Source organism: Ptychodera flava, chromosome 5 (genome assembly GCF_041260155.1).
Source record: "Ptychodera flava strain L36383 chromosome 5, AS_Pfla_20210202, whole genome shotgun sequence".
Taxonomy (NCBI): domain Eukaryota; kingdom Metazoa; phylum Hemichordata; class Enteropneusta; family Ptychoderidae; genus Ptychodera; species Ptychodera flava.
In genome coordinates, this window is record NC_091932.1 from 12196631 (window position 1) to 12217188 (window position 20558).

General features: G+C 38.6%; 2 protein-coding genes across 2 annotated transcripts; both read right to left on the bottom strand.

The window, feature by feature from the left end:
* Window positions 1-1566: 1566 nt before the first annotated feature.
* On the bottom strand, window positions 1567-3789 carry LOC139132704 (tripartite motif-containing protein 3-like). Its single transcript, XM_070698971.1, has one exon. It carries the CDS (start codon window positions 3787-3789, stop codon window positions 1567-1569), a length of 2223 nt encoding a protein of 740 aa, XP_070555072.1.
* Window positions 3790-6835: 3046 nt separating this feature from the next.
* LOC139133029 (tripartite motif-containing protein 2-like) lies at window positions 6836-12771 on the bottom strand. Its single transcript, XM_070699416.1, has 2 exons — window positions 12641-12771; window positions 6836-10158 (listed from the first exon to the last, which is right to left on the bottom strand). The coding sequence occupies exon 2, from the start codon at window positions 10130-10132 to the stop codon at window positions 7889-7891; it is 2244 nt and encodes a 747-aa protein (XP_070555517.1). The 5' UTR covers window positions 10133-10158; window positions 12641-12771; the 3' UTR covers window positions 6836-7888.
* Window positions 12772-20558: the final 7787 nt, after the last annotated feature.

Genomic DNA, 20558 nt, shown 5'->3' on the forward strand with positions numbered 1-20558 from the left:
TTATTCATGGCCGTAGCCAATAACGGCAGGGAAGATAATTTTAATCTTAAAATGCCGCTGTGCGTGACTGAACCGATCTACTTATTAACTGGTCTGCAGGTATCGATTTTTTAACGTTTCCTGTATTGAACATTTTAACGCTCATGGTTACATGTCTGTCCACAACTTTAAGCTTATATTTCAGAAACCACCAAAGTTTTACATTTCCGTTTCACCAGTTGATATTTTCAACTTCTTAATGAGATGATAGTATTGCAATTAATTCACGACTTATGCCAATATTGTCTTAGGTATCAATCAGTGTATAAAGCTAGTGGAGAAATATTTTCTTTTTGAATGAAACTTTGATTCATTGTTATGCTATCGAGTCCAACAAGCATGCGCACAGTATGAGAGATTCATGAAACAACCACTTAACATAGTAAATGATTATCATCAAAAGGTACAGACCTCTCTCAAATCCATTCATTTATATTTATTATAAATCGAAATACAAGTAGACAATGAAACTACTTTCCCAGCGGTTGGTAACTTACTATAGTATTCTGAGGTACTTAAAAGGTAAATCTGCTGCATAATTATGAAATAGTTTTGACATAAACTGAGTTATTGGATCCAACTTGAACGATCACAGTTAGCACCAAGTTCAGATATAAAAATGCCGATCTTTCGAAATTGTATGCGAAATATAGGATCGATGAACTTAACTAGAGCATACTTAATATGGCCAGCATTTAATCCTGTGGGACCTTGTCATTAAAGCAAATACAATTTTGCTCGTTGTGAGTTTTGAGCTGGTGATATATACTTCTTGAGATTAATTGTTCAGTTTTCTATAAATTCATTCATCCTTAATGCTTTGTGCTCTTTGATGATACGAAACGTATACATATCATCAATAATGTGGAAATATATATGGCAAAAAGTATGGCGAATATTTTTAAATATGGATTCCACTTTCATTTAGGGACCCTGGACAATTAAATACGCACACAACAAATGGAGCTAATTGCATGCAGTAGCGGGTGGATCGTGCACAGATCTCCTTAACTGACTATAAGACACTATGATTACTCACTCATCATGGAAACCATATATATGCGTGATAGGTAATTTGTGTTATTCAAAATTCTGTTAGCGGGTTATTAATTTATACTTACGTATTTCAGCAATTTATCGTGTTTAGGAGCAGTAAAAACATAATTTCATTGTCAGATGTTTGTGCTTCCAAATGTTTGTTTTAAGGAGGGGGACTCGAGGTCAAAGGCGATGAATTTGGTTAGTCATGTGCCTATGTAATCATCCGTGATCCCGTATGTATCTATTACGAACTGTATGAACAAGGCTGAAATGAAAATTGCTGAGGTTATTGCCTTGTACGCAGAGATAACTTACTCATCGCATCTTTGTGAGGTAAGTACAGGTGTTTTAAATATGACAAGCTCTCCTGAGAAATGTCAGCCGATCCCTGACAAACATTTATGGTTGTATACAATGACACTGAACCTCTTTTCATTCTTTATCTTGTCCATTATTTTGCAGAAGCAGTTTTTCTTCCTTGTGACGTCACTGGGCGAAAACGTTGATGCAGTGTTTGGTACAATCAGCCACAGCAACTCTACACGGTTCATCACCGGTCAGCGCGATACCGTATGGAAACCCAAGATCGTCCTCATAGCTGCTGATGCAGCTTAAAAATCTGCCGCAGCTGTTAAACTTCTGGATACGCCTGTTTCCAGCTTTGTGCTCTCCGATGTACATGCATCCGGCGTCGTCAATAGCGATCCCTACCGGCCATTTGAGGTTGCCGTCACCCGAGCCCTTGCTACCGAACGAGAACAAAAATTCGCAGTCCGTATTGAACACCTGAATTCGGTGATTCATGAAGTCCGACACGTATATCACTCCTCGACTGTCGATGGTCAACTGAGCGGGTCCCTTGAACTCTCCCAGTCTAGTGCCATATTTTCCAAAGGATTTGATGTACTGACCTTGTCGCGTGTATTTCCTGATGCAGTGACTTCTCTTATCTGTTCCATCGCCCTTCCCGTCATAGTCCGTGACAAAAACACTGCCCTCCATCGAGCTGATGGCAATACCTAGGGGATATTTGAGCTCAATTTGACCGAAAGTCCTCACTATCTGTCCGTTCTCATCGCTGACTACAACTTGCCTGTTGCCATTATCTGTCATGAGGTATTCGTCATCGTCAGATACAGCCACATCCTTTGGTTTGAAAGGGTTCTTAAACTGTGAAAACGTGAAACTCGTTCTGTGATTGCCGTCGGAGTCAATTATTTGTACTCTATTGTTGCCCAAATCAGCTGTCACGTAATCCCCGCGTCTGTTTGTCGTTACCCCGCAGGGATTTGAAAACTGACACTTACCCTTGCCCTCCGTCCCAAGTCTTTTCACGACCCTCTTTCGAACGGATTTATCAAAGGTCGACCTAAGCATTGACTGGTCATCAATTGCTATGGTAACCTGATGCGTACCAATCACAGGTCCTCGTGGTGTCACGATTTGCGTGTCGTTCCTGAGATCCTGAAATTCACTGGATTCAACGTGATACCTCAGCCTCGGCGTTACTTCTCGCTCACTCAAAACTACCGCCTTGCCTCTGTCTTCTTCGTTACTGACCACCTGAGGCTCCGGCCCGACGACTAATAGTTCTTTCGGAATGTTCTCAAACGTGTATTTTGATGTCAGTTGTCCCAACGCTCCGATCTCCACTTCCATTGGACGGAATTCGATGAACTCTGGGTACTGCGTTTTGGTTTCCATCTTTTCGAGTTCGTCAAAACGATGAAGCGTTTCTTGCTTCGAGGACAAAAGGTTGACAACGTTACTCTGGTGGAGCAGTGTTTCAATTTCGTTACAGGCACTGGAGAACCTTGCACGTTTGCTTCTTAACTCATCAAATTCTTCCTCTGTAGCTTTCACTTTCAAACTATATTCTGTCCTTAAATCTTCAACGAGTCTGGTTTCTTCTTTTTTGACCATGCGGATAACTTCTGCAGCTTTAAGTTTCACCTTTTCCGCTTCTTCATTGCACTGTTTCTGCAATCTCTCGCTGTTCTTTTTGCTGGTCGATTGGCAGATCCGCGCTTCCCTTTCCTTCGCTCTCAAACTTGTCATGATTTCTTTCAACCGTTGGTTGTAATCCTCAGCTGCGTCTTTCAGGTTCGTGTGTACATGATCGGGAAGCCGATGTTTCACGACGATGCAATCGGAACAGGCCGGGACCTGGCAGCTTTCACAGAAATATTTGACAACAGAATCGGTGTGCGTACTGCAGTATACTTTGGTGTCCCATGTACGATTGGACGACTTGGCTTTCTTGTACGCAGAGAGGGTTATTACGCTGTGACTCTGTGTAATCGGGGTGGCTTTGTGGGCTTTTGTGCAGAACGGGCAGTAGTTGATGCTACAGTCAACACATCTACGTGAAGATGATTTCCTCTTACACCCACCGCAGAGATTTGCCGTCGCCGGTAGAGATTTTACACTCTGTCGCTTCCTGATATACTCAACCAACGAGTTGACATAAAAGTTACTCGGCAATCGCGACACACCCCCTGCAGGTAGGAGACTCTGACCGCGACAAGTGGGGCATGTCAAACGGTCTGTGTCCTCCACCAGTGTGATCAAGCACTCTTCACAGAAAGAGTGCAGACACGGCAAGCTCCTGGCGTTTTTGAACTGTTCCAGGCATATTGAACACACAGCGAAATCTTCATCGATTTCGTCCAGGGTCTTGTCAGATCTCCGTGACGGCACGCTACCCATGGTGAGCGTTCCTTGAGCGCAGGGAAAACTGGACAGCAGAGATATCCCAGTTTACAAGTTTTTAGTGGTTAACCGCGTATGTTGCGTGCATTAAAAGGTTAACACATTTGTTTGGTGTTCAGTTTCTATAGATACCAGCAATGTATTGGACAGACCAAAGTCCTCCACCACTCGATAAGATTTCGACGATAACATACTTTATCACTGTGGCTGACGAGTCAAAACAAAAGACTTATTGAGTGTGGCACTTAAATCACTCCAACATATTCCCATTTGAACGAAATACAAACAGTCTTGTGGACCAATTTATCAAATTCACGTATTTATACGGCGCATGGCAACGCGCACATAGCAACAGGATAGAATGAAACTGACATGTACAATACGATTCTACAAATATGTCATCGATTGTCAGTATATCAAATCAATACATTCGCCACCGTTTCTGTAAACAATATTTTTATTAACACGTTTGTTATAGTTGTACATTGCCAATTGTCACACAATAAAACTCCCATAAAAATAAATTAAGTTCTGCCTGATTATTTCGATTGTCTGTTAATCCGGGGCGCTTAAGACGGGTGTGGCTTTATCCTAGTGATGCAGATATGCATCGCTCTATTAAATTGCTGTAAAGCTATTTTCAATGGAGAGGGACAAGATAGAATGATTCCCGTCTAACCGACATACCAGAATAGACAACATGATTATGATAGACAACATGGTTATGATATTATTGTCGTTGTCAGCTTCAAAAAACATCGCGTACAATGGAATTTCATTTATAGTACTGCTGAAAGGAAAGATGGAGTGGAGTTTTGTCACTTCTGATTTTCACCAATAGCTTATCGTGAACGCAGACCCTACCCTGGAGAAAACATATGTTAAAAAATCAACCGACGATAACACATTTCTAAGGAACCGTTAAATTTTCTTACCATTTGAATAATTTTCTTGGTGACATTGTTACTGACAATATGCTTCACACAATCTAAATTATCTCCTGGCAAATTTTAGCGGTCACTATAATTGTATATGTAGGTGTCAGTGTGTATTCAGGTCAGTGAACATCTTTTACACATGCATTATGTAAAGCAAAGGTTGTTTCTATGTAGATCACGTGTGCGAGTGGAGACACTCATGCTGATTACACAATTCCTAATTGTCGCAAGAATTTTCAAAATATCGAAAGCATGGAAATGGGAACACTAAGAAATGTCTTTTTCAGGCTTATTAAAGCAAAAAAATCTAAACAAATTCTCATTATACAACAGCGCCTGAAGCGAGTACGGTTTCATATACTTTAATTGCCTGGTATTTATCGATTTCTACATTGACTGCACAATGTTCATATATCACTATAGACAGGTGTGGGCGTTCAATGAATCGGCATGTTCACCATGTCAACTTCACATGTAACGTTAGGGTACAATGGAATGTATGTACTCACATATCGTCATGTTATGATCACAATGTCTTATTATCCAATTCGTGCACACACAGTTACTCATCCAATCATCCTTTCGACAGGAGAAGGAATCACTACAGGTCGGTTTTTGTACATACTTTAATTTACGTACGCTATGTGACTAGGTTGACAACTATGAAGTTACGTTGTAAAATATTATAGTCAGTGAGGGCACGCTACAAGTCACACGCAGTCTTGTTATAACACGTTTCTGAGATATATTTGACGAGTTTGATCGTGCAACTATGATAGGTGACTCAGTTTGTTTAACTTTACTGTTTTAAAACTCTATTATATCGATCGACACCGGATTAACATTCCTCTACCCAGGTCAACGAGGCCACTTTTAAGCCACCGCTGTCCTTTTGTTAAATGCCGTAATCTTGTAACTGTTGCTACATGTTGTATACGAACTGTGAAAAAGCTGCAAAGTGTACGAACATTCGCTATGGATAATTATTATTATCAATAGACTTGCAGACATTTGCATACTTAATAATTTGTAATTCAGTTTGGACGATGCATATTAAAATGTTGCGCATTTAACGTAAGATGTGTAAAGTATATGAAAGATAATTTAACGAGATGAGTACCAAATCGCCATACATTGCAACGATCTAACCTAATACCACATGCATATACAATGACACAGTACTATAAGTTTTCTACAATTCTGTTTATTTGTACAATATTACACTCCTAATCCGCCTAAAAGACAGTGCTGTATTTAAACTTAAACTTGTCGTAAGATTAGTGTACATCAAACTTCTCGAAACACTGATTATGTTGAATACAATAACAATACGATCCATTGATAAAACAGGGTTTCAACTGCTGTAACGTATGAAAAGCAAACTGGAATAGTATTCTGAGTTAGCAAAGTAGACTCTTTGCAGGCTGTCATTGGCTTCCCGGCTACCATAGCCTTACGCTAACCTGCCCTCAACGGTCAAATTTAGCGAAGCGTATGGAGGCGTTGCGAAACCTGCCCACAAATCTTTCTGCGAGTTTATTAATTGCCTGTAAGACTGAAATAAACCAACAACTTGATAAGACCTGAATATCATGTAGAAGGCAACAACCCTGTTTCCTAGCCATGTTGACAAAACTTGATTACAAAAACAGAGTCAAGTAACATACGAGATAACGTCAAAAGTTCGATGTCGCATAAAAATACTTTGTGAGTTTGGGGGTTTTGACAGAAAGTTTTCATCGTCAAACAAATCGATTTCATAACGCCGGGAATAAATGCTCGGAAAATAGGTGAAAAATGCGCATAATAAAACTTGACAGGCGGGGTTTGTGCAGAAACGAATCCACGACTGCTCTGATTGTTGACTTCATTTAATCGAGAATTTACATTTTGATAAACTGCTCATACACATATTGGTGGCCGAGTGGTTTCGATCGCCGATTGTTTGCTAAGTCAGTAGGTACCGTAGAGGGAAAGTTCGAATCCATTCGAAGAATTAGTGATTTTGACGCAGTCTTATGGAATTAGTGATTCATTCACATGTGTGTAGGGGTAGCCAACTGTCCGGTTTTGGAGCAATCGTTGCTGCATAAATGGATACAAAATTAAAATTCTGAGGGGACATTGAAAGCTGTTCGCGACTGTCCGCCCACTACGATGTATCTACAGCTCCAAATCGAAAAAAAATCTCCCCGCTAGCCCTCTCCCGTCACCGCAGCTGTCATCTGTCCTTTCCCCTCCACATGATTTTACCCTCCCTGTTAACAATGTGGAACAACCGAATGCTACTCAGATTTTTGTCCGCTTAGCGAAAGAATTTAATTTTCCCCCTATCCGTCAAGGCACCGCTTACGAGTACTTACACATGCTCACGAAACCGACCCGAGCAGTGCACCGTACTATAGTCACGATTTAGAATGGTTGGGGCTCTCAGCTAAATAAAAATTCATTGTTGACGTTCCCCGCCAAATTTTCAATACACTGTTGTGATATAAAAGCAATAAATCACCCCACTAACGGGTATACCACTCAGTTTTGACCATTTTACTCCATATATTTACTCATTATCGCCCGTGCATATATTTCATGAACTCGTGAAAATTTCGTGGTATACCGTCATGTAGCGTGGTTTATTGCTTAAATGACCGACTTATCATACACCGTTACCCATAATTTGACAAATGATAGTTCAAAACTTAACCCTTTGGCTTTGTTTTTATCACTCTACGCACACAAATATGAAAGCGTTTCTATAAACTTTAACGACTATCCTACATAAGTGAACACCACGAAGAAATTTGATTGTGTCATATGTAATAACAATCATTACAGATCAAAAACTCCACCATCCCCATCAAACTCTCCGGTTTCGATTGCGTCCTTTCGTCAACAGTACGGAATAGAGAGAGGCGGCCACTTTGTTTCTTTGAGAGTTATCATATTAATAGGCGTCGTCGCACGCCTGATGTCACTGTCACGCGCGAACAGTCGAATGTTTTCTAAAGCTTGTATCCAAAAATATAATCTTCTCTGTCTCATTGGCCAAAGTGTTATTAACTGCTCGGCGAAAATACGAACAGCAGCTTCAATAAGCCATCCGCTTGTATGCCTGTCTGGCACTACTGTGGTCTCATCTTTCAGTCATATTCAGTTTACCATTATTGTGCGAAGACTTTGATGCAGTTATTGTAATGGTCAACTACTGCCACTCTGCATGGAACATCATTGGTCAGGGTGATACCATGAGGCCAACGGAGTCCGTCGTTATCTCCGTCAATACGAGAAACGAATGTGCCATTGCTGGTGAATTTCTGAATACGCTGGTTTCTAAGCTCACATACGTACAGGTATCCCATCCAATCTATTGCAACACCCAAAGGACCGCGTAGGTTACCGTCTTCTGTACCGTCGCCGCCAATCGAACACACAAACTCACAGTCTGCGCTGATCAACCATATCCGATTATTGCCATAGTCTGACACAAAAGCCATTCCCTGGCCATTTATTGCTACATATGCCGGTCCTCTGAAATGTCCCCACTTGGTGCCATGCTTTCCAAAGGATCTGATGTGTTTGCCATCCTGTGTGAACTTTCTGACACAGTGACTGTTTTCCTTGTCTGTTCCTGCATCTTTTCCATCCCAGTCTGTGACATAGACGCTGTCATCTAGAGGACTGATTGCAATTCCATAGGCGTACTTCAGGTCTGCCTGACCAAACAATCGGTATAATTGTCCATTCTCATCACATACAACCACTCGATTGTTACCCGCGTCTGTCATGAAGTATTCATCGTCTTTTGATATTGCTATACAACAGGGTTTGATTAGGTTCTCAAACAGTAGGAATGTAAAGGCTGACTTGAAATTTCCATCTTTGTAAATTATTTGCACTCTGTTGTTGTCTGTGTCACATGTTATGAAATCGCCGTTCCGGTTCATAGCTATACCCTTTGGACTACTAAACTGACACTTCTCAGTCCCCTTTGTACCGATATCTCTTAAGAATCCCTTTACTATCAGAATATCAAAAGGTGCCCCAGGTACTACTCGTCCAGAAATTCCTACTGTCACCCGATATGTGCCTTCCACTCGGCCATGTACAGTAACCCTGTGTGTTCCATCTCTATTATCAAAGACTCTAAGATCTTCCCATGATCCCTCTCGTTTTGCTACCTTGGCCATGACTTCTTCATAAGGTATGACCAATTTTCCCGTGCTGTCTCTCGTCTTAATGATCAGGTCAACTGAGCCGCCAGTGAACAGCTTTTTAGGAATGTTTTCGACTGAACAGTGCTGAACACTCACATTTGATCGCAGAAATCCTAACATGCCAGGCTCTTGAATGCTACACTTGGCCTCGAATTTGATAAGTTCTGGCGGCTTTAATGGTTTTGTTTCGGTCTTGGTCAATTTTCCGATACAGTTCACCATTTCTTCCTTGGAAGACAGGAGCTGTGTGGCGCTACCATGCAATATCATAGTTTCGATATGGCTGCATACACTTGAGATGCTCCCATGTTTGAATTCCCAGTCATCAAGTCGCATCTCTGCTTTCTTCAGTTTTTTACCGTAATCTGTTTTTAACTCATCAACCAGTCTGCGTTGTTCCCTTCTTATCATCCTAACCATCTCGTCTGCTGTCCGTCTTATCCTCTGTTCTTCTTCACGACAGTGTTTTGTCAGCTTGTCTCTGTTGTCGCTTGCCATAGACTTACATGCCCTACTCTTCGATTCTTTGAGTCTCAACTTTGTTAACATTTCTTTCAACTGCTTGACGTAATCATCAGCCGCATCCTGCAGGTTTCTATGGGAACAGTTAGGGACGCCATGTTCAACGACAGTGCATTCTAAACAGACGGGAATTTGGCAAGTGTCGCAATAAAATTTGACTGTGTTCTCGGGATGACTGCTGCAGTAAATCGTTGAGTGTAGCCGAATATTGGATACTTTTGCTTCCTGGTACTCACTGTATGTCAACACCTTGTGATTCTTGGTAGCTGGGACAGCCTTGTGAGTCTTCGTGCATGACCGACAGAACTCTAAATTACAATCAAGACATCTGTGTGATACATCATTTTCTTCACAACCTTCGCATACTCCGGGTATATCATCATGACCAGGCATTCCCTGATAAATGATATCGAGCAGCGAGCTGATGAAAAAGCTAGTCTTTAACTGTTTCACTCCACCAAGAGATAATTGACATGGTGTTTTACAAGTAGGACAAACCAATATTGCTGCCGTTCCTGCAAAGTTCGCCAGACACTCCCTGCAAAACGTATGGTGACATGGCAGGATCTTGGGATTCTTGTACTGTTCAAGACATATTGCACAGGACAGGAAATCTTCGCCAATCTTGGAGAGAATTTTCTGCGAGCTGGCACTGGTTAGCGATGCCATGACATGCGTTAGAGGCTTGATCACTCCTTAAAAGAATAAAAACAATAATTTATTTAGAAATAATTGTCCACTTTTACTGTCCTAGTTTCATTTGTCTCGCGCTAAAATTTACCAGGTAAAACGAAGAGGGAGCAGAAACAGAACTATAGAGCGCGAGACATTACGAAACCTTGTACGGTTATGACGTTTGCAGATTGTACCCCATAATATAGGACAAAAAGTTCACAATCTTCAGTCTTGGAATCACAAGACAATCTCAAATATTCTTTCAACAAACTGTGTTAATGTATTACGCCCCTCGACAGTGAAAGACCTAAACTTTTGCTCAAACATTCCTGGATGAAACTATTAACCATAGTCTTAACAAGAATACAAATCAGGGGTTACAGTGCAATGTTTAGTATCAGAGGAACAAATTAACTGACATTTGCAGATATTTGAAATTCAAATGGCCGCCATCGCTGTGTTAACTGTGTGAGGAAAATAAAATTTTCGATTTTCGAATGAACAAACACGATAATAAATTTTTCACTCAAAGAGATTTAAAATGACACCCAACAAGTGGCTGTTAAAAAAGAATTGTCAAAATTTTAGAGTGGAATAGCTGTCCCCGAGATGCATTCTACGTTAAGATAATTCAGTGTCAATAAAAATAGAAAGAAAGAAAAGAAAACAAGATTAAAGTTTATCTGCTCTACACGACATTATGCTAAATGCAACATATTTGAATACCTGATAGCAAGAGATATGGTAACGAGTGGGAAATTGCCCATTTCTATTTATTTTCATTCTCGATAATATTTTTACAAGGTTTTTCAAATTATCATGCTATTGGAATAGGCTTTTGAACATTTTAAGGAAAGTGTAAGAGTGTCCAATTTAAGCACATATTGCATTTGAAAGCTCAAGAAGAACCTTTCAAACAAATATGGTTTCCAAATTGTAACCCACAAATTACAATTTACATCATTGTTTTGACTCTTGACATTTACCCTTTTGTTTATTCAATTACGACTAATGAATGATCTTCTGCTAAAAATTTGGATAGGAGAGTCTTGAGAGTGTACACAATGACCACAATGATTTCCCTTATTCTTAAAGCTACATTTGCTGTAACCTTTGCCTCGTTAGTAAAATAATATTGGTTATTCTACTCTTAAACAAGTAATTTTATTACTACTCTAAAAATCATACCTTGGGTCCAGTTTGCTGTCTCAGCTTGCATAAATACAATGGCTAAGGTTATCGCTGACGTATCAATTCAAGCCCTGACGACAATTCATTTATCAATAATGACATTGCTCATGGAGTAAACTGTGCGTTGCTTTGTATTTCATAATATTTTACGTTGAAGAATAAGAAATTGACTCGTGTTTCATTGAACAAAACATGTAAATGTACTCAAAATTACAACGGCAGTTCTTTTAAGTACATCGACGTTACGGAAGTCGTTAACACTCTGAGTAACCTCCTCGTGGGGTACTTTGTACACTAAAGTAGATGATCTTTGGCTTTCTCTTATATCAGGCTCCCCTCAACGATACAGTAGTACATCTTGAGAGGGAATGGTTCTGCAACAATGGCGCGCAACCCATTAGAACAAAACGCTGAACTTTCAAAACAAATATATACTTAAACACTGTATCCTTTAAATTTGTAGAAAACAATAACGGGAAACCCTGTACGTGTGTTTTTTCATGTCTATATTATTTATAGGTATGTAGTCACTTGTTTTGCATTCTTTCGCACGGGTCTTTTTTAAAATCATAATCTTATGATATGATCATGTATATTCCGAATGTACACGCATAGATAAAAATAGCGCAAAAGCATCCGCCTACAGGTTTGAGTAGAAGGAATTTATATTTCCACCAGGAAGTTGGGTGGAAATGTCAGTTTTTTACATATAATATTGTTTGGGCAAGAGTTAAAAACAGTCACTGGTCAAAAGTCTAAATCTAGGGAATTGTGTATCTAGACCTGATGAACTATAACGATAATGGTCTGAGATGGAGTTGCTTCGATTTGATGGAATGTTACACAGATGTCAAATAAACTTCAGATATTGTATGTGATATGATTCGAGAAATTCTGATGGTTTTCTTTCAAAAATTGTATTGTAACCCCTAAATAGCTGACACAAGAAACTTGTTCTGTGGTATCATTCCCAATCGATACATTTCCTTCAAATGTGGCGTTTCTCTGAAGCGTCTTTATGATCATATAATTGGTTTAGTCAACGTTAACTGTGAGTTTGTTGGCCATACACCAACTGATAATTTCATTAAATTTGGCATTAATTTGATTTAGATTTACATTTTGGGTACGTAGAGATTTAAAAATGTTGGTATCATCTACAAAAAAGTTTACAATTAAAATAGTAAGTTGAATTACAAATATCGTTAATATATACCAAGAATAAAGTCAGACCCAGAATGGAACCCTGTGGTACACCACATTTGATTTGCCAGTGACGAGATTTGCCATTGACAATTACAAAATGATTACCTTGCTTCCTCGCCGTTCAAAATGTTACACCAATACAAATAGATGCAGTCAAATCGTCGAAAACCTTGAATACAAAACTTTCAGTTTCAGCTTAGGCTCGATGGTGTTCGATGGAGAGTAGAGTCACCAGTAATATCCGCCACTCAGTTCCCATCTAGATAAAACCAACTTTTTGCGACGTCACAGTTCTGGAGCACATGATTACGTACGTCAATCATTAATATATCCGTTGTAAAGTTTACCTTTTATGCGTAGCCTCGTTTTCACCATGTTCCTTATGTTTTGTCAAATGATGTATTGAGCGTTATTAATGATATTATAAGCTATTAGTAGAATACAGAAAATGGACTCCCTAACCCCATCAAAATGCATAAATGATAGTAACGTTGAATTTAAAACATTAACCTAATTCTTCACTAAATATTGTACTTCCTATGTTTTGCTTCGGGGATTATAAACACTAAAGAATATTTTATCTAGGATCTGAGCTACAATGAAGCATAGAGGGATACGATACAGGAAAAATTTCTGAAAAGTATTTTCTTTCGTGCGACAAAAGTTACAGTGTTATGTAAAATGTCGTCAGTGCAAAATGAGGAAAAACAGGATGTTTCAATGGGAATGTCGCTAAGTGTTATATAAGGTTACACTGTGGTCATAGAAACAAAATATGTTTTCCAAAAGTCACGTCAGCATGGTAAATCAAATGCATGCATTGTCCGTACAGTCAGAATGAAATTATGACTTCTCTGTAAAAATAATATGTTGTAAACTTTGGTTTCGTTTGGTTAGGTCAGAGATAGTGCAATATAAATATTGTAATAATAGGAAGAGAAGTACAGTCAAAACGTCAATTTAGTAATCGAAAACAAGCTCAGACTAAATTGCATATTGTATAAATCGCAACTTCATGCACAAAATGACTTGACACATCAAGGACAGCTGGGGTTTCATATTTTATATGGTCTTTGTTCCTGCATAATGTAGGCCTCCGGCCCTTATATGAAATTACAATATTCACGCGTCTTTTGAAAGACACGCATTTTTAACAGAAAAATCTGGCGTAACATATCAGATTTACAGAGATAAAGGAAAAAAAGAAATAATTACTGTTTCTCTTTAATTCTGAGAGCGTGATAGATAAACAGTATTAATTACGTTTGCACCACTTTATGTGAAAATATTACAATATCATCTGCATCTAACAACATAAACAGTTGAATTATAATCATCAGGTATAAACTGGATTCCAGATAAAAGGAATTTTCCATCATCTTTGCCAGCTCATTTATGGAAAAACTAAACAAAATCGGGCCTAACATACAGCACTGACGTACACCTTTGTGCAGATCAAAATCATATGTTGTTACATTTTCAACAATGTCTCAATGCAATGCAATGTCTGCATACATTCCTTTCAACATATTTTTATCTTAGTTTTTATGTCAGACCGGTAAGTGGTCTTTTTCCCTGTTGGTTCTGAATAAATAATAGGAAATCATAAGAAATCTTCTCATAAATTTTCCCGTCAATGCCCTCTAGGGCTAATCTGTACAAAAGACGAGTTCTCACGACAGAATAGAATGCCTTCTCAGAGTCAACGAAAAGACAATACAATTTACTTCCACTTCCCATTGGTAACGACTTTTGTATTATTGCAAATAATGTCAAAAAGTGATCTACTGTGGAGTATCCTTCCCGAAAGCCCGTTAGGCACTCCGGGATAGTTTTATTTTCTTTCGCCCATTCTTGTAGTCGTCCATTTAAGATTCTGGTGAAAATCTTGTTAAATACATTAAAAAGTGTGATAGCCCTGTAATTTTCTGGTTTACTTGGATCACCTTTCTTGAATGATGGTACAATTTTACCAACTGACCAATTACTAGGGAAGATACCCTGATGAAAAATGGAATTGTAAAGTTTATTTAAGAAAGGTAACAGGAATTCCGCTATTAACATATCTGGCTCTGCTGACATGTTACTTTTAAGTTTGCTCATTACTTTTATATTTCATTGTCTGTAATTGAACGATTTAAAATATCCGAGAAAGCGTCGCTATTGCTCTCGGGTATGTGCAGCCTTAGTGTTACGAATAATTCTATGATCAACATGATAGGACACCTCTGTCGAATCAATAAGAAAAAAACACCAAAGAAACAATCGCTATCAACATTTTGTACAATTAGTCACACATCAGTAACAAACTTGGTGGACTGGAATGACTTTCAATGTGTTTAAAAATGGCCGATAAATATACACCGTACTTAAATCAAGCTATTTCTATATGCCAACATGGACTTCATAACTGTATCAAGATTGAAAAACAATACTAAAGCTAACTTAACGTAGAATACATCCCGGGAACATGTATTCTTAAACTTACATTTTGTCAATACTTCTCTGGTTAACCGCTTCTTTGGACTCATTTTGAAACCCTTGACGTAAGAAAAGTTTTCATTATTTCAGGTTTTGAATAATGAAAAGTTTTTTCCTTATAGATAACATAGGGTCAGCAGAATTTCAATTATCAGTGAATATTAGTCAATTTGTTTCTCTATTACAAAACGTTGCACGTTGACCCTTGATTTATTACATCAGAAGTTGGTTGAAAGTTTCATTAAGGACAGTTTGAGCAACATTTATAATATTTCACTTTCGAGGATCGTAATACATAAATTAATCTCAAGTATCCGGATTCTTCACCAAATATTACGACAGCTGGAAATGTTGCAAGTTAATACGAAGGGGTTTATTTCATAGAACGAAATGTAAGAGGCGGAACTCTTTTTATGCAAATATCATCTTTTGTCTTCTATCATCACGGTACCATTATATGATAACTGAAGAAAGTTAGGAAATCTAAAAAAGCTCATTAGCAGATGTTGTAAACTTTGGTTTCGTTTGGTTTGGCAATATAGATATAGCAATAATGACAAGATACCATCTATCAACTACTTACAACAACAACAACAACAACAAAAACAAAACCAACAAAAAGGTACACAATAAGATACCCTTGAAATAGCAAAGGCGTTTGGGTCTCTATATCCATTAAAACATCGCAGATGACCCTAGCTTAATTTTAGTTTTGCCATTTATCATTTGCTGCACTATTTCCCCTAAACCTCGAATTGGAAGTCAACTAACTTATAGACTATATCAAAGACTTATTGTAGACACTCGTATCTGAAATATTATTCTCAAGAATCACATGAAATCCAACCTTGAAAGAGTTTAGGGTAAGGATTATTGTGAAGTAAAACATATTGTCTTATATTATACTCAAAAGTCGAAAGGTTCAAGGTATATACACACAGAGAAACGGAAGCAAAGAAAATATGAGTACATGAGGATTTGTTCATGTAACAATGGTGTCAATGAAATAGAAGAGGAATACAAACTTTTCTTTTTTGACAAATAGACTAGAGTCATGATGATTTCGATTACATAATCCTACGTCATTAACTATATGGTCTCTCCATTCTCAATTCAATCATTGAAATGAAATATACTATATCTATCCTGAAACGACATGATTCGGGGGAAACTCCTTTATATATTCTACAAATTGTATCCTTCATTGGCTGCGGTGAAATTGTCAGTTGAATTGCTATTTCCACTTTTGCCGATTTTTATTTAGCATCTAATATGTGGCAGAATGATGTTAGTCACTAACACTTCCATAATTGTGTTTTTGATCTGTTTGTCATGCATTGACGAGAACCTGTTAGGAACAGCACTAAATCTTTATTTAAAATAGGCATTAAAGCCGTCATACATTGTCAGAAACTCTCACCCTTGTCCATGAAAAATTCAAATTCGCACATAGTTTAGGTTTCACTGCCAGGAACATTTGTATACGATGCCTTTTCTCCCTACGTTGCGTTATTTTACTCTAGAGAACAATAGTGTAATGTCATGTGTGAATCATTTGATTTTTTCTGAAGAAGAACGAAGGGTTAGGCAGTAACTCAAGTCATTTCTGTTTCGAAAGATAGCAACTATCAATACGTTTCACGTCGTCGGATGAAAGAAATATTTCGTACATAAAAAGAGATCAGCAATCAGTTTCAATCTCATCAATGTTTAACTTATATAAAAAAAAACATTACTTTCTTTCAGCTGTTGGAAAGTTAAGTAATCACTTTCAGAAAAGTGTGTGTATTTTTATGAGACTCAGTTAAAAGTATGACATAAACCATTGTATAAGATTTTATCATAATTACACAGAACCTTTCAGATTTACCAGACAGGGTGCCCTGTGATCAGATTTCACAATCAAAACCATACAGTTCTTCTCTTACACAGGCTTTTATGGACAAACATTGAAAATAAATATAGCTTGAAAGTTGTAGCAAGCACATTATACTGGATTGGTGATTGAAACATTCGACATTCTCTGATGAAAAAACGTCTTTTAGTATGGCCCCATTGTTTGAAAAAAGTATTATGACAAAATTCGACAAAAAGCGTGAAAAATGTATTGTCAAATTTTACGAAAAAATTTCTGAAATATAAAACTTTCAAAACCAAAATACTGTTGGGTATTAATTCTATTTTTCATCCTAGTTTCGTTGAGTGTAAATATTATCAGCATCATTTTCTCAATCGACTCCTTTCCCCTACCTCGTTTGAGTATTTAGCATTTAGCGAATCGACAAATTTTGTCCGTGCAGGAAGTGCAATAGAATTGTCTACGCATGATGTCACGACCAGACTAATTCTATCGTCAACAATATTACAAGGAAGGTTATTCACCAGGAGCCTATGTCAGGCTGAGCACTTAATCGGTAAGTTACATAGTATCATTCTTTATAAGAGGATGTAGGCTAAATAGACCAACATACTGTTAATTGATACGTATGCCCTAGCACTTCTTCATAAATGCGCGCATTTTATTTTCATGTCTGTATTTAAGCTTCGGGTACGGACAATTCAAAGAACAGCACTGCCCCTATCATTATAGAGTAAATTATTTGTTATTGCCTGTGGTGCTGACGAACTAAGTAAGGGTGTCTCAAAAATATGAACAGCACAATTATTCATCATGTCAAACTCATCACATTGCAGTTGCAGGGGAACGTCTTATGAAATAGTGAAAGCTCTCTACTGAAGTCTGATAGACCCGTAGCAATGCTCCTTCTATTAAGTCTGTGTCATCTCATACAAATAATATACGATAAGTTAAAATTGTCTAAAATAAAAATCTAAAACAGTTGGTAGTCATGTCAGCAATAATTGAATGTCCTCTAGAGGTTCCTCTCCCGCCAAGTCGAAGTGAACTCTTCATTCAGCTTGCAATAACCCATTCAAAGGGTATTGCTAATCGTTTAGGAATCCAAATACCAGTTGATCACTTAGCATTTCGAAAGTGTCTCTTATGGTTAAGTGTACTGATGAAGGTAACGTAAGGACATATCTTTGTACTGTATGTAACGCAAACAGAGTTACACGCCAAAAGCGAAGCTGGTCAATGCCAGATGTAATCATCTTCACTCGGAGAAAAGCAAAAATTATTTTATTGTGTGTGTGAGAGAGAGAGAGAGAGAGAGAGAGAGAGAGAGAGAGAGAGAGAGAGAGAGAGAGAGAGAGAGAGAGAGAGAGAAGGGGTGTACACCTATTACACAGGTAGACTGCCTGAATATCCAAAATTGTAAGCGGCATGTTCAGTGTCATTGATGTCTCAAGTGTTTCAAAAATGGTCCAAACTTGGCTTGGCATCAGGAATATTGCGGAACTGGACAGATTAAGAGGGTATTTTCGCTATGCAAATGCTTGTTCAATTAACATCGGAAAGAAGTTGTGTACGCAGATACTGAGTGCATCTTTGACGGTGGTCCACATGGGACTGGTGAACATAAACCTATATGTGTTGTTGTCCAGCAGAGCAATGATGGCAAGCTTTCTTCTTTAAAGGTCAAAATATCATCTGGCCTACAAGACATTTCATTGTTTATGGAATACCTCAAAAGGCTTGCAGACACTATACAAAAGGGATTGTGGCCAAGGTGTTTTCTAAAAACAAATTAGAGAAGCTTTGCATCGGCAACAAGTGTGATTATTGTCAGCTGCAGAAACTGTTGGATTAAGCTACATGAAAATATGCCACAGTATTACTGCAATTGGTGTATCCCAAACTATGACGATAATGTGCTGATATAAGCCACTCGTAATTTGGATATGGATCCTTCTCCCATGGTTGCTTAAAATGGCACTGAGTTCATGAAGAAAGGCCAAATATTTTTTACGGAGGCAATTATGAAAATGACCTGAAGTTCCCAAATGAAGCAGTACGTTTCACAGACAGAACCATGTCAATGGAAGTAGCCTTGATGGAGTATTACACCGAAGCCTTGTTTCAGGACAGCTTTTCGCCACACAGATTAGAACGTGGTGGCTATGGCCTATTTGACCGAAATCGGCCATACCCACCACGTCCATTAAAGTTCATGAGTTTACCTTCCCCGTTTACGCACTCACTTTATCGATGGAAATGGCCATTATGTCAGGTTGACAACCCCCACATGTGGGCAGCGAATTCAGATTACTCTTTGCATGGAGCTAGCTCCATGCTCTTTGTAAGACAGTTGCGATTCCGAATAATGTTGGTTTCACTAATTTCCCTACAATTACAACACTAACGTTCATCAAACAGGGAAAACTATGCAGACCTAGCAAAGCCGTGTGTAATGACATTCGAAACACAATGAGCATGCAATGACCAAGATATTTCACAATGCTTGCCGTATAGCATGGAGGTACTAGCTCCGCTCCTGGCTCCATGACTAACTGCTAAGGTAGAAGAGAACTTTTTGCCTCCTAGGAGTACGCGTGACCAACAAATAAAGTCACGGAGGTTACTATTAAAGTAATTTTCTTTCATCGTAACAACTGATGCGTGATGGTCAGCTATTAGCCCCACGGCCGGCATGAGTCATGAGTGCACGGCTATGACTATGCCGTAGCCGTATTATAGCCCTGTCACGCATAGCAGAGTAGCGCGTGTGTAGACGCCAAAGAAGTAGCCGAGGCCCTTCTTTTATTGTACATGTCGTCTTTGGTCCTTGCAAAATTTGCAGCCACCTAAGTCTGTGTACGGTGATTTGTGTTCGTCCACTGTGTTTCCCTCTATTGTGGTGGAGGGTAACATAGTGACTGGAACATGTTCACATAGGTCCACACAGCATCGTACCTATGGTGCATCAGAAAAACACGAGGGGGATTGAATGCATACAATTAGTACCTAGTTAAAGTTTGTGGCAACTCTTTAGAGAACACAAACTGACCCGAATCATTCCCGCTAGTATGAACAATCCATGTAAGCACAGATGTTGTCTGTGATGTGGGGGACATCATAGTTTCTTATTCAATTGATCCATTGATTGATTGGACACCATGGAATTTAGTTTCTTTTTTCGGCCCAACCACATGTGATGCAAACTTGATTGTATTTTTATCTTTACTAAACTGATATGACCGTCACCAACTTGAACAATTTGATGTCGATTTGTTGCAGTTCTAGCACCCCCAACATTCCCGACGGCTTCTCTATATTCTCGTTGCGAAACATCCGGGTTTAGCGTGGCGATGGAGTCATTTGTTGCATGGAGCTACCTCCATGTTTGTTGAGTCATGTCATGGTGAAAACATAAGAATGCAATATATTCAACGTTTCAATGTAGATGAATGTTCAGTTCTAATGTATGTCACACAATTTCTGTATCGTTTGCTGTCTTGTAGCGTCTGATCTAAATCTACCCCTATGTTAGAACCCACTGAGAAGGAACTCGGCATGGCGTCTCAAACGAAACGTTTTAGTAGTGTAACAGCTTTTTGTAGTTTAGTTCAGAACATAGACAGTAGAGGGGGACTTCCCCCTCTACTGTCTATGTTTAGAACTACTATTATATAGGCAACA